Here is a 13061-nt window from a genome sequence, read left to right on the forward strand (position 1 = left end):
GACATATTACAAAGTCTGCATGGATCGTAGGGCTGCTCTTTGAGTAAACCATATCTGTGGCCCTCTTGGACTTACAGAACTACTTTTGTATTCTTTTGGATCATGACCCTTGTCTACTATGCAGCTTTACAAATCTTGCCAAGTCTATACTTGTTGAAAGTGTGGCTGCAACTCAGCTAGCTTCAAAAAGAAAGCTAGCCTGCATGGATCAAGAAAGTAACTTCAAACATCCTAGGCTGTCCTCTGATCTATGTTGGCCTTCCTTCTGATGCTAGGGTTGCTGACCTTACTTCCTACATTCTTCTTCTTCATGCTCTTGCCTCTCAAAGAGGAGACATCCTGAGTAGGGGGCCCACCTATACAACATGTATTTCCTGCAATAAATGCAAGCTTCCTTATTAATTTGACCTAGAATCTCCAGTGTGATTTATCCAGAGTAAAGCATGCTCCTTCAGCTAGGATTCCGCACAGCTCAGTCCTTGTCAGGTTCTGGCTGTTCTGCCAGCCATACTAACATACAGAATGCTACAACTAGAAATGTGTCAGTTAAATAATTATATTTATAAACATGGGGACAACAAATTCATTCTCAGTCTTTGTCCACAAATGGCCATAAATGGAATTCAATGATATGCATGCTAGGGTTTAAACACCTCCTTAAAAAAAGACAACTTACCTTTTTGGCGTTTCAACTGTGGAAAGCTGCTGATGGTGGTTGCTTGAACTATTTCCACTACAATCTGATACCTACATATAAAAAGAAAAGAAAGAGTCAGGTTTCTGTCTTCTGCTCCGTAGCTACACATATTTATTACTTATAAGTAATAATGGACGCAAAGACTTTTGTGGAGACAGTGGCAGGCAAGCTTTCACAATTCAGAGGTTTTGGATATCAAGGCCAGGAAATTTTGCACTTGCTCTGGCAATTTCTTTAGCAAGGTAGTCCTGTTTCCTAAACTAATAGGCTGCAGATATCCCTCTGAAGATAATCAAAGGGATAATCAAGGACAGATAATCAGAAAAATTGCAGCCCTCAAGCCTTTAAAAGACAGTAGTAGCCATTTCAAAAAATGTCAGACCATGCTGGAAAAAATTGTAACATATGCAATAATTATCAAAGTATTAAAAAGATCACTAAGATTTGTCCCAAGGATTGGGAGCAGCCACGAAGAAGACACTGTCTTGCGTCACAATCAAACACACCTCTGAAGGTGGCGGTACGAAGAGAAGAGCCTCCCCTGAGGATCTTAAAACCCAGGCAGGCTCGTAAGGGAGAAGGCTCTAGTCGACATCTCACTTGCTTCATCGCCTGTAGCATGCTGGAAAATCTGGAAGCTTGTTTGTCTCTGCTCCATGGGAGTGGACACTCAGAAGCAATTATGTCAACCACCAGGCCATTTCTCCATTCCAGAAGTCAAGCAGGGCTTTGACAGAATCACCTGCCAAGATGACAGGAAAATCCCCAAGAACTTCCGGAAAACCATCCAGATCCATCACTCTCCTGGGCTGCCTAGGTCACTGCCCCTGAAGAAGCTCTGAGTCCCAGTAAATCTAAACCCCACCCGATAGTGATCTGTTCATGACAACAGAACTACAGAAAGTTCCCCCACCCCCATGAAAAAAACCAGATGCATGGTGGGCCCTGTTTAATAAGTGTGGCCAGGGGACAGAGTCATGGTTGTCATGGATGCCATTAAGTCCTCAGGCACTCCTGACAAGGCAGTTTCAGTGTGTATGTTGAAGTCCCCAGCACAACAAGCCAAGGAGGCTTCAGCACCTGCCCTGAAACTACCCTGGCAAGCTCAAGGAGACTGCTGGGCAGTAGGACAGGTGGTTACACCAACAACATCTGTATTCTGTCCCCAAAACACCCAAATAAACGTTGCCCTAAAAATGTGCATCTGTATATAGAAAATGTTTTCAGCTAGCATTACAGAAAACAATTTCCAGTGCCTTCAAGAGAGCTGATTAAAAAAAATAGTGACATTAGTTGTCTCCAGAGCAGCAGTTTAGCTTTCAATTGAAGAAAACAGCCCCATTAGTGCTTTTAAAGTCATAAACTCCACATCTATTTAGATTTGAGACAGTACCTATTCAAGTTATTTATGCTGTCAACAACACTGAATTACTAGCAAAAATCTGGAACAAAAAACAACCAACTAGCTGAGTAACAAAATAATTTAATTCAGTCACCTAATGCACACTCTCACAGACAACATAATTTCTTTCTTATATTTTGTTCTGTCCCATTTATCGAACCCCTTGTTTTTCCAATTCAACACATTAGCATGCACACTACTCAGGAGCATTTCAAATGGGAACTGGGACTAGTTCTACAACAACACCCCACTCATCTCCAGACCGTCCCATTGCTCTGGTCCTGTCAGTCTAATATGTATGCATAAGGGATCATGTCTCTTCAAAGTTTACAGTGTTTGTGCTGAATATATGAGTAACAATCTATGTATAAATTTGCACAACCTAACATTTCTGGTTCAGAATACATGCAATCCCAATCATAACCTAGCCATGTCATGACCCAGTCAATGAAGCAAGTACTCAAGATCCATCAACTGATGGTAGTTCCAAGCTAACAACCCTACCCCTCAAAATTGTCCAAGACCCAGATTTAGATTTCAATCTTTTCTTAACAGCTGATGGGTACACACAGGTTTCCAAAACCTAAGTTCCCCATGAATGAGTTTTCTTCATTCCTCCACCAGTTTTGAATCCTGTAATCCAGGGGTGGGCAGAAAATAGATCATCAGGCGTTTGGGACTTTATTTTATTTTTATGTATTGAATATATTATATACCTCTGATCATGTTTTAAAATATCTCTAAGTGACTTCAACTCCGTGTATTTGTGACCACTGATCATGCTGGCGAGGGCTTCTGGGAGTTGAAGTCCAAAGCATCTAGCGATCTACCTTCTGCCCACACCTGCTGTAGTCTACGGTTTTAGTGCTTCATCATCTGTTTGTCTTGAAAGGTTCTTAACCTTCGCTCTCACTGCTCGCTCGCTCTCTTCTTCAATACAAGGATGAGTGAAACCCAGGGGTCTTTTGCCACTGACCCCAATAGGATAAGCCTGTATATAGAACTACAGCAAAGATACTGTTTTAAATTGTAACTTCCAGTGATAGACACAACACTGCTCAAAAAGAGAAGCTTTTTATTGTTAAGCAAGCTACCAAGAATCATATACCGACAGCAATTGAACTTCAATTATTTCAAAGATATACTGCTAACTGACAGTATGAAATAGACTAAAATTGCCATAGAATGGGGACATTAATACTCATGCTGAATGAGAGAAGACAAACATTTTAGCAGAACTGGTCCCCATGTGATCAGTAAGGCAAAACCTGCTGCTTCCAGATGCCAACTGCAAGGAGTCTGGATTGGAGAACATGCACACTTCAGGCCTGATTACTAGTACAGCCATCCAGTTTAGCCCCAACAATATGTATACCTTAAATGCTGGGATTTATCTGTTCTCTCCAATACTTAAGAGTTTGCAGCCCCCTCTCCCATCTCAGCAAAAGCCAGTGGAAATATTTTGGGCTGAGTGCCCTTTGAATGAACATTGGATACCTTAGCTGTTTGAGGAACTCAACATCGGAACTGCTGTTAATCAGCTTGATGAACTCTTCATAAGAAGGAGCGTATGTGTAGGCTCTCTTGTGATGCTCATTCACCTGTTCTCTGTACTCCATCTGGAGAAGCAACATTTGGTTGATGTAGTTTGGATCACTCAGTAGTTCCACCATTGGTTTCAGTACTAAAGTTAGAACACACACACAAAAAAAGGCTTATCAGAAAAAACTAACTTTGCACTAAAGAGGATCAATCTGACATTTTGGGTACAAATGAACCATCCCTCAATGTTGGCATCATTTATAAAATTTCTTCTTAAAATCCAATTCTATTAATCTTTACTCAGAAGCAAGTCCCAGAGTCTTCAATAGGACTCACTCTGAAGAACTGCATTGAATTGCAGCTTTAACAGCCATAAAATACTTGGAGATGACAAACAATGTTAAAATCTGAGAAGTCTGGAAATTCAGGATGTCAAAATATTGTTATGCCATGCTTGTTAAGTATTTCCTATAACACTGAAAAATCTGAGCAGCAAGATTTAAATTAATTGATTGATTAATTAAAGCTTTAGTGAACTGATTAGCAAGGTCAAACTTTCAGGGCATATTTGTTTATTTTATGTAACTCTTTTATCCTGGTTCTTATCAGGAAAGGGCCATAGCTCAACGGTAGAGCATATGCTTTTCATGTAAAAGGCCCCAGGTTCAATCCTTGGCATCTCCAGTTAGGACAGGTAAGATACCTGCCTAACAGCATGAACAGCTGCTGCCAGTCAGTGTAGACAATACTGAGCTAAATAGATCAATGGTCCTACTTGGTATAAGGTAGCTTCAGTGGTTCCTGCAAGTAACAGAATAATAAAGAAAATTAAAGATGACCACTCTAACAAATAATGGTGGCTTTTATTTATTATGTTGTTGATTAACCTACACTTCATTCAATGTCTCAAAGAGACAGCTATGTTGAGGTTTTGATAATATGAAAATTTAGTCATTCAGTGAAAAAGTAAATGAGCAATCAATCTACAGTACAACCCTATACAGGTCTACTCAAAAGTAAGCCCCTCTGAAGTCAATGGAACTTATTCCACAGTAAGTGTGTATACGATTGCATGCTAAGAGTTCTTTCATAAACTGTAAACCCTATTTAAAGTGAAAGGAATTGACCAAGGAATTGAATCAGGAATTAAATCAGGAATTCACCAAGTGGGGATGTTCAAATCCTGGTACAGAATCTCTCTGTAACTGCAGGGAAAGCTATTGTCCTCCTGCAACCAGAAAGGATATCTGGTCCAATCTGATTCTATATTTTCACAATAAACATCCATTTCCGTAGATGAGTTTCAGAAGAATGGACATATTAACAGAAAAAAGGACCTACAACACCCTGGGAACTAACAGGTTTGTGGCAAATGCTTTTGTATGCAACAGCCGCTTCATGCACCTGATGAGTCAGGCTGTCTTTCGCTTAAGATGCCACAGCATGCCTGATCTCTTTCCATGAAGACTTCTTTCTGGTATACCACAAGAAAAATTGAGCTTTTACTGGGCACCAAGTTCATAGTAATGTTCTATGAGACTTCTAAGGGACAATTAGAAGTCCCTTTACTGCAAAATGCAGTAAAGCCAGCTCTGTTCTTAGATTTATGCTTTTGTGCTCTGGATTTCTTCTACTAAAAAACAAAGAGATAGTGACTTTATAATATAAGTTGTTCAGAAGTCTCATTTAATTTTATGAACTTCTGATTATGGGTGTGTGTGTGTGTGTGTGTGTGTGTGTGTGTGTGTGTGTGAAATTTTTGTTCATGGGTCAAAATCAATTGTTCATGATACTCCTGGCTGAGAGACTGTCAATGGTTTTGGATTTTTGGTGATAAATAAAATCGAACACCTACTGACTGACTTATAGGAGGGAAAGGAGGAGGTGAAGTAAAAAATTCTAACTTTATGCCCTTTAAATTATGGCATGCAATAATTTCATGTGTTCAACTGTTACATTTACATAGATGCCTATGTTCATGGAACTCAACAGACACAGGCTCCATCCATGCTATCTGTAGATTTTTGCATTATACAGAGTTGTGTGACTGGGGGTCTTGATCACTTCGCCATGCATAGCCTCATACATCTGTATAGGTTCATAGATGGAACTATGACAGTGGAGGTATAATTAACACAAGTAAAGGTAAATCAAGTGAGACTCAAGATAGTCTTTAGCCTACTGGTAATGTAGGTTTAAAGAGAACTACTGCTCAGCAGCAAAGATAGTCAAATTAGAGATGGGTTTAGATCTAGATGGTAACTTAGTTAAGTACTAATTTCAAGATAATTGAAAAAAGTGGTCCTTCCCTAAAGCACCTGAAGATATTGCCTATATACTATCATTCTACGGACAGAGATGACAACCTCTTCCCTGTAATTATGGCATGAGTTGGATTTTATTTATTTATCTCATTTCATTTCTATACCACCCAATAGCCAAAGCTCTCAGGGCAGTTCACAAAAATTTAAACCACATAAAATTGTAACCATATAAATTAAAATAATTAATAAAAATTTAATCCACATAAAATTGGATAATCAGTCAGTACAGAACTACATAAGGAACTGGATTATCTAACGAGATGTGACTTAAATAGACAGATGTCCTCATGCTTCAACAAAGTGCAAAATATTGCTGTGGCATCAGAGTACACCACCAATGGACATCCTTGGACAATCCAGTTCTGCATGGCAATAGCAACAATTTCTCGATAGAGAAAAACAGCTTCCTGTATCCATATTATGTGTAGTTTACATAGAAAGCTTGATGTTAACATGTAATGCTAACTAATATAATGTAAATAATGGTTTTGTCAGCACAAGCACTGGGGCCGTGCAAATGTTTAACCTTCTCTTAATTATAATTACCTTTCGATGCAAGTATTTCTGCAAGGACTATGCGCAAGCTCAAAGACCGGGCATCCTTTGAGGGCAGAAGACAATATACCAGAATTTGGGAACATGCTTGCAGGAATTTTGCTTCTTCATCCGAGTTCCTCAAGCATGGATGCAGTAAAAATGGCCGTGGTTGCTCTTCCAGTCTACAAAGGAATAGCAGAAATTTAGCCATCTTCTAGTCATCATTGCTTAAAAGAAACAGACCCATAAAAGAAAAATATGACCTATGTATTAAAAAAAATGTGAAAAAGCATTGCTTTTGTTGAGTATATGTTACTGCAATTTCAAAATATGCACTGCATGTAACTACATTTTCCCACTGCAATCCTCTATCCTCTCTCTTATTAATTGTAGAAAGAAAAATCCCAATATTTGAAACCATTTCAGCCATGTAATGTTAATAGTGTTATCAAAATTTCTGAATTTCTCTCTCTCTCTCTCTCACTCACACACACACACACACACACACACACACACACACCACTTTGAACCAAACACATAATTGGCTTTATTTGCATACAATACTACCCAATGTTTTAATGTCAAGACTCAACTTCATGTGCTCCTCTCTTCCCTTTCTTGCACTGACATGCCCATGAGGAGTTCAGAAGTTCTCGCTTCCATTTTAAACTAACTGCATCTTGTTGTGACATATGAATCTTGACAAACAGTGGTTCGTTTTACTAAAACAAGCTAGGTTTTAAACTGTGGCTTATGAAGCTTCTTCAGGTTCTTCTAGTAAAACATAATTAAGAGTAAAGTTCAGAGGTATCACTACACTGTGGTTAATCAAAAGTTGAACCTGAAGCTTTCAATCCCCTCTTCAGAGCTATACCAGAGGAAGGGCGGGGGAAGAGAATATAAGCCCAACGTTTGCACAAAATCATTCTTGTAATTAAACCATGGTTTAGTGTGATGTGCACCTACAGCCAACTAGTGCTAATACACAGGCATTCAATGGAATTTACTCAGAGGTTCTGGAACTAATTAAATGTAGTTATCCATTATGAAATGACTCTGTCAAATTCTTTAATCTCCTAAAGTATTTATATATAAATATTTATTCATAAATATTTATTCTGTTAACTTCTTAAACTTTTATTTATTAATTATATTTCTATACCACCTGGTAGCCAAAACTCTCTGGTCATTTCACAAAAAATAAAGATATAACATACCTACATTTATGATCTGGGTTTAGGTATGAGACAGTGAAAACAGAAAGAGACTAAACATCATCAGTTCACCACAGCCTTGTAAACAGCCCTGTCACTAGTAAAATTGCATCCAGCCAAACTAATAGAAAAGCTTTAGAACAACTGCCTTTTTCCTTTTGGGCCATTAATGGCTAACATATTAGACTTGAGGAAGCAGTTCACCTAAGCCAGGCTCAAAATGAATTGTTAAAGCTCACCTCTAAACTGAGGTGAGCTTTACAAACAAGAATTCCTGGCTTCCAGATCCCCACCAACCTGTCTCTACCACCCTTCTCCATCCCACACCCTCAAACCCACTTCCCCTTCTGTTAACTCAGTGGCAGCAGGATGAATAAGCAAAGGCACGGAGCAAGGAAAGTGGAGGGAATTCCCCCCCTCTCTTCCTCTTCTCATTCCCACATCATGCTTGCTGACAGAATGACAGAGCACTAGTCTCGGAAGTGCTCTTGGGAGAATATCTCAGATAGTCCCCTGTGTGCCGTGTCATGCTGCCAGCAAGTGATGAAGTAATAAAGTGATGAGGAGATAGTAAAAAAAAATCCTTCTGCTCTCCTCTCTACATGCCTTCAGCACTGCTTCTCTAGGTGATGTTTGCCCTGTTCTGGACGGGGTTGCACTCTCCCTAAAGGATCGGGTCCATAGTTTGGGGGTGCTCTTGGATCCAGAACTGTCACTTGAGGCACAGGTGAACTGTGGCAAAGAGCACCTTTTATCAGCTTAGGTTGATATACCAACTATGCCCTTATCTGGACAGAGATAGCCTAGCTACAGTTATCCATGCTCTGATAACCTCTCGTTTGGATTACTGCAATGCGTTATACGTGGGGCTGCCTTTGAAAACGGTCCGGAAGCTTCAGCTGGTACAAAACAGGGCAGCCCGTTTACTAACAGGGACTGGCCGGCGAGATCACATTACGCCAGTCCTTTTACAACTTCATTGGCTGCCAGTCCAGGTCCGGGCCCAATTCAAAGTGCTGGTATTGACATTTAAAGCCCTAAATGGTTTGGGGCCAGGTTATTTGAAGGAACGCCTCCTCCCATATGTACCTGCCTGGACATTAAGATCATCTACAGGGGCCCGTCTCCATGAGCCCCTGCCAAAGGAAGTGAGGCAGGTGGCTACTAGAAGGAGGGCTTTCTCTGCTGTGGCACCCCGGTTGTGGAATGAGCTCCCCAGAGAGGTCCGCCTGGCGCCTACACTGTACTCCTTTCGTTGCCAGCTGAAGACCTTTTTATTCTTTCAGTATTTTAACACTTAATTTTAACTTAAATTTAAATTTTACTGTTCTCTGTATTTTAATCTTATATCAATTTTGCTGCGTGTTTTATCCTGGTTGTGCTTTTTATACTGTATTTTGTAATTGTGCTTTTAACCTGTTGGTTGTTTTATTATGGTTTTAATTTTTGTGAACCGCCCAGAGAGCTTCGGCTATTGGGCGATATAAAAATGTAATAAATAAATAAATAAAATAAATAAATAAATAGCACCAAGGTAAGGGAAAGAAGGAGAAGAGTGTGTTGGGGGTGTGGCAGCAGAGGCGGAGGAGGAGGGTGATGGGCTGATGAGAAATCTTTCCAAGCCCCTGGATAGGCTCCAGAAATGTTTCCAAGTTTCCGCATATATATTTTTCTGGAGAACTACCCCAAATCCCAAGCTAATCAAAGGAGAGCCTCAGACAACTTGCCCATCTCTAAGTACTGGTCCAGGTTGGATGACACAACAGCCCATCATGGATTAATTTACTTGTGAAGAGCCGCAATGCATGCCAGCCACCATTATGAATATTCAATCCCCAACTGGGGGTTGTCATGACATATGAACCCACCCGGTATGGGTTGTTTGACGATTAAACAACCCTTGCATAGCCCTACAACAGACCATGGGTTATGCGAGGTTGTTAAGCCTCAAATAAGCCCTGCTGGCCAAGTTCACATGACATAACCTCTGGTTGAGGACTGCTTATTCATAATGGTGGTCAGCATGCACTGCAGCTCCCGAAGGGTAAAGTAACCTATGATGGGATGCAGTGTTGTCCAAACTAGGTTATGATGTCTGACCAAACGGGCTAGTAACTTGTGGACTTATTTGAAAAGCTGAAGTATGAAAACTAAATTAACATAAGACTCTCGCCCTCATTGGGTTTAGTATTACTTTTTTCACAGAAGACAGAATAATGAATAATGAATAATGTCAAATCTTCCCTCCAGTGCATTAAAAAGTTCAGAGTAGTTAGACATGACAGAAATGACTCAAAGCTGACAATCTGAGAAGGTAGAAACAGGGAAACTGCAAATAACCTTGAACGGTAGGCATGTATAAAGAAGAAGAAAAAGACAAGACTCAGACTGCAGATTGCAGATATATAACTCGTTTAATATCCTCCTCCAAGTAAAAAGAACAAGACAAGGAAGATATCCAGCAACAAAATACAGGGAAAGGCAATTGAGAAAGAAAAATGAGGGGTGAGATATGTTAATAACGAAATGTTTAGCTTTGATGAGAAAAATATTAATCAGACACAGGATATTCCATCAACTTTTGTCAAACAGTAGTGGAACTATTGATCTTACTTTCATTTCATAGCTTGTGAGTTCAAATTTATTTATTAAATAAGTAAAATAAATGAATAATAAGTGGCTTCAAATCCCAGGTAGCAGACGGAGGGAGAGATCATGGCTTCCCCAAACAGAGGCTTCTAACTAGGTTCTAATGGGCATCACCGCTCCCAAACTTGGCAAGCTGGCTGCCTGTGTGGGGAGGATTCTGCGGCAGCACAAGATCACCACACCGCAACAGGCGGGGACGGAGAGATTGCGGATGTGCCGAAATGGAAGTGATGCTGGTATCTCTGTGAGAGGTTTCTGGACCGATCTCAAACTTGGCAGGCAGGCTGGCTGGCTACGTGGGGAGGAAGTGACGGCAGCGTGACATCCCCACACCTTGATAAGCGGGGACAGAGAGATCGTGGATGCCCCAAAATGAAATGGAAATGGAAATTGTAATGGGGGATTACAAATGGCAGAGAGTGGAGGGAAAAAGGAATGCCCATGGCCGAAAACGGACCAATCATGGAAGGGTGGTGATGTTTCAGCAACGCGAACACCAAGGCCACCAGGATAGATTTAGTTGGGAAATAGCTGATAGGATGCAAGCAGGACTGAGAGGAGGAGGAAGGTGGGACGAGTAATTCAACGCACCGTTGATTAATAATCAACTCAATTCTGAGCCTAAACCATACCACAGTTGGTTATTTTTCTGATCGTGTGGGCAATACCTGCAAAATAACCAACTGTTGAGTTGACTATTTTCCTACCGTTGACTATTGTGGCATCCAAACACAGTGTTTACCAGGGACCTTAGAGAGCAGCTGCTGATCAGAGAAGGCAATAGTGGTTAATGGACCATTGTTCTAATTTAGTATAAGGCAGTTTCATATATTCCTATGATACCGTCACATTGTATCACATTATACATTAATTAATTCAGAATGTTATACGGTGGCATGTGTGTATACTTGCTGCTTTCTTTCTTTCTTTTTGGTATACTTTAAAAAAATTGCAAACGCTAAGAAAAAAGAATCGATCCTGAGATGCAAATACCCTTCTTTCAAACTCTCACACAATGGTTACAGTGTTCAAGGGTGTGGAAAGTCTACTCTTTCTATACTGAGTATGAAACGGTGATAAAAGAGCATTATGTAATCTTAAATGTACGTCCAGATTCAACCTATTCATTGTCGTCATGAATCCATTAGCCAATCTTATAACCCTCTTCTATTCATGCTAATTGTCTTCACCCTCACTATCTACCGTGTTTTGTGGTGCTTTAGATTTTAAGCACATCTTTCAAGGACTTTCCATACCTGTGGCCATCTGTCAAAACCACAAATGAACAGGTTAATTGAGACAAGCACTGTCGTCATATGCTTTTATACCCTCTCACAAGGGAACAAATGTTCTCACAAGGAAACAAAAGCTTAACATGAACAGCTCCAAAGTCTGTTTTATATAATTTCCATATATAATTTCAACTCATCCTGTTTCTAAAAAGCCATCAAACTGTAGGGGAGCCTGCAATGTCAGTGTGAGATCTGCTTTGTAAATGCCCTAAAGAGGTTTAGGCTTGGGTTTCTTTTCCATTTCCAATCAGCCAGTAAAATACTTCCAGTATGTGCCTGCACGAAAAGGGCAAATGTACAAGAATATACTGGACAGGCTTCTCTTAGCAGATATTAAAAAAAAAACTTTAGACAGCTCTTACACTAAAATGCATTATGAGAAAGTACTTTATAACACTCTGATATGATTCATCATTTTCAGGCAGCAAATAATAAGTAGGGGGAGAGTCATCATGGACAAAGTCCAACATCTGGAACAATGGCATAACAAAATTAAATAACATTGTATTCATTTCATTTTCGATATAATTCCATTTTATAAGTTCAAACACACAGGCCTGGTTCAGATGTAACAGTAAAACACGGTTAAAACAGTGGTGGGCAACTTGTAGGCCAAAACACCTGGAAGGCCACAACTCAGCACAGCCAAAAGTGAGGGATCATGGGAGTTGTAGTGAGCCGTCAACATAGTGCTGGTGATGGGCCCCTGCGGCAGCTGTGTTTGCTTCTTCTGAGCCCAATCCCGTACAGATAAAGACTGCTTTGGCAGGAAAGAGAGGTAGAGGCCACTGAGTCCACAATCACTGGGATGGGAACCAAAGGAGAGAAAAAATGTGAAGGACATTATTCCTTCAAAGCTTAAGCAACCCCAGACAATTAATCTGGGGGCAGAAGCCTGCTGAGCATACTCAAGGTGACTGAGGCCCCCAAACCAGCCTCTAGAGGAGTCACGCTAGGACAGGGGTGTTGAACCACTTTCGGCTTGAGGGTTGAATTCCATTTTGGAGAGGCTGTTGGGAGCCTCGTTCTAGCAGTGGGCAGGGCCTGAGGCAAAAGGGGGGAAGCCAAAATACCAGCATATTTTAGCTTAAAGATCTTGCTGCCAGTACATAAGCCTTAGGCATTTCAACCCTTTAAAACAGGGGGGAAACTGCACAAGGCAGAAAACCATCACATTATCAGTGGTCAAGTGAAATGGGGTAAAGTGAGAAGAAGGGGATATTGGAAATCCCAGAGGCCTGGCCTGGGACCCCTGGGAGGACTAGGCCTGAGATTCTTCACTAGGCTAAAGAAAAGCAAGCAGCAGGCCACTTGTCTCTGCTCAGCCAGGAAAACTCTGTATGTTACTCCCTAGTGAGCCATTTTGCAAGTCACAGGATAAGCACCGCTCAAAGCCACTTCTGG

The 13061-nt window shown here is 40.6% G+C and overlaps 1 protein-coding gene across 6 annotated transcripts in view; it reads right to left on the bottom strand.

Annotated features, from left to right (window-relative positions):
- Nucleotides 1-13061, bottom strand: part of SNX25 (sorting nexin 25) — a 76070-nt gene that overhangs the window by 40948 nt on the left and 22061 nt on the right. For all 6 annotated transcript variants that reach the window (XM_063135494.1, XM_063135493.1, XM_063135491.1 and 3 more), the window contains exons 4-6: nucleotides 6512-6684; nucleotides 3597-3783; nucleotides 677-747 (exon numbers count right to left, since the gene is read on the bottom strand). In XM_063135494.1, the coding sequence (XP_062991564.1) occupies nucleotides 677-747; nucleotides 3597-3783; nucleotides 6512-6684 (431 nt within the window). The remainder of the gene's footprint in view (nucleotides 1-676; nucleotides 748-3596; nucleotides 3784-6511; nucleotides 6685-13061) is intronic.

Source organism: Elgaria multicarinata, chromosome 10 (assembly GCF_023053635.1).
Source record: "Elgaria multicarinata webbii isolate HBS135686 ecotype San Diego chromosome 10, rElgMul1.1.pri, whole genome shotgun sequence".
NCBI classification, from domain to species: domain Eukaryota; kingdom Metazoa; phylum Chordata; class Lepidosauria; order Squamata; family Anguidae; genus Elgaria; species Elgaria multicarinata.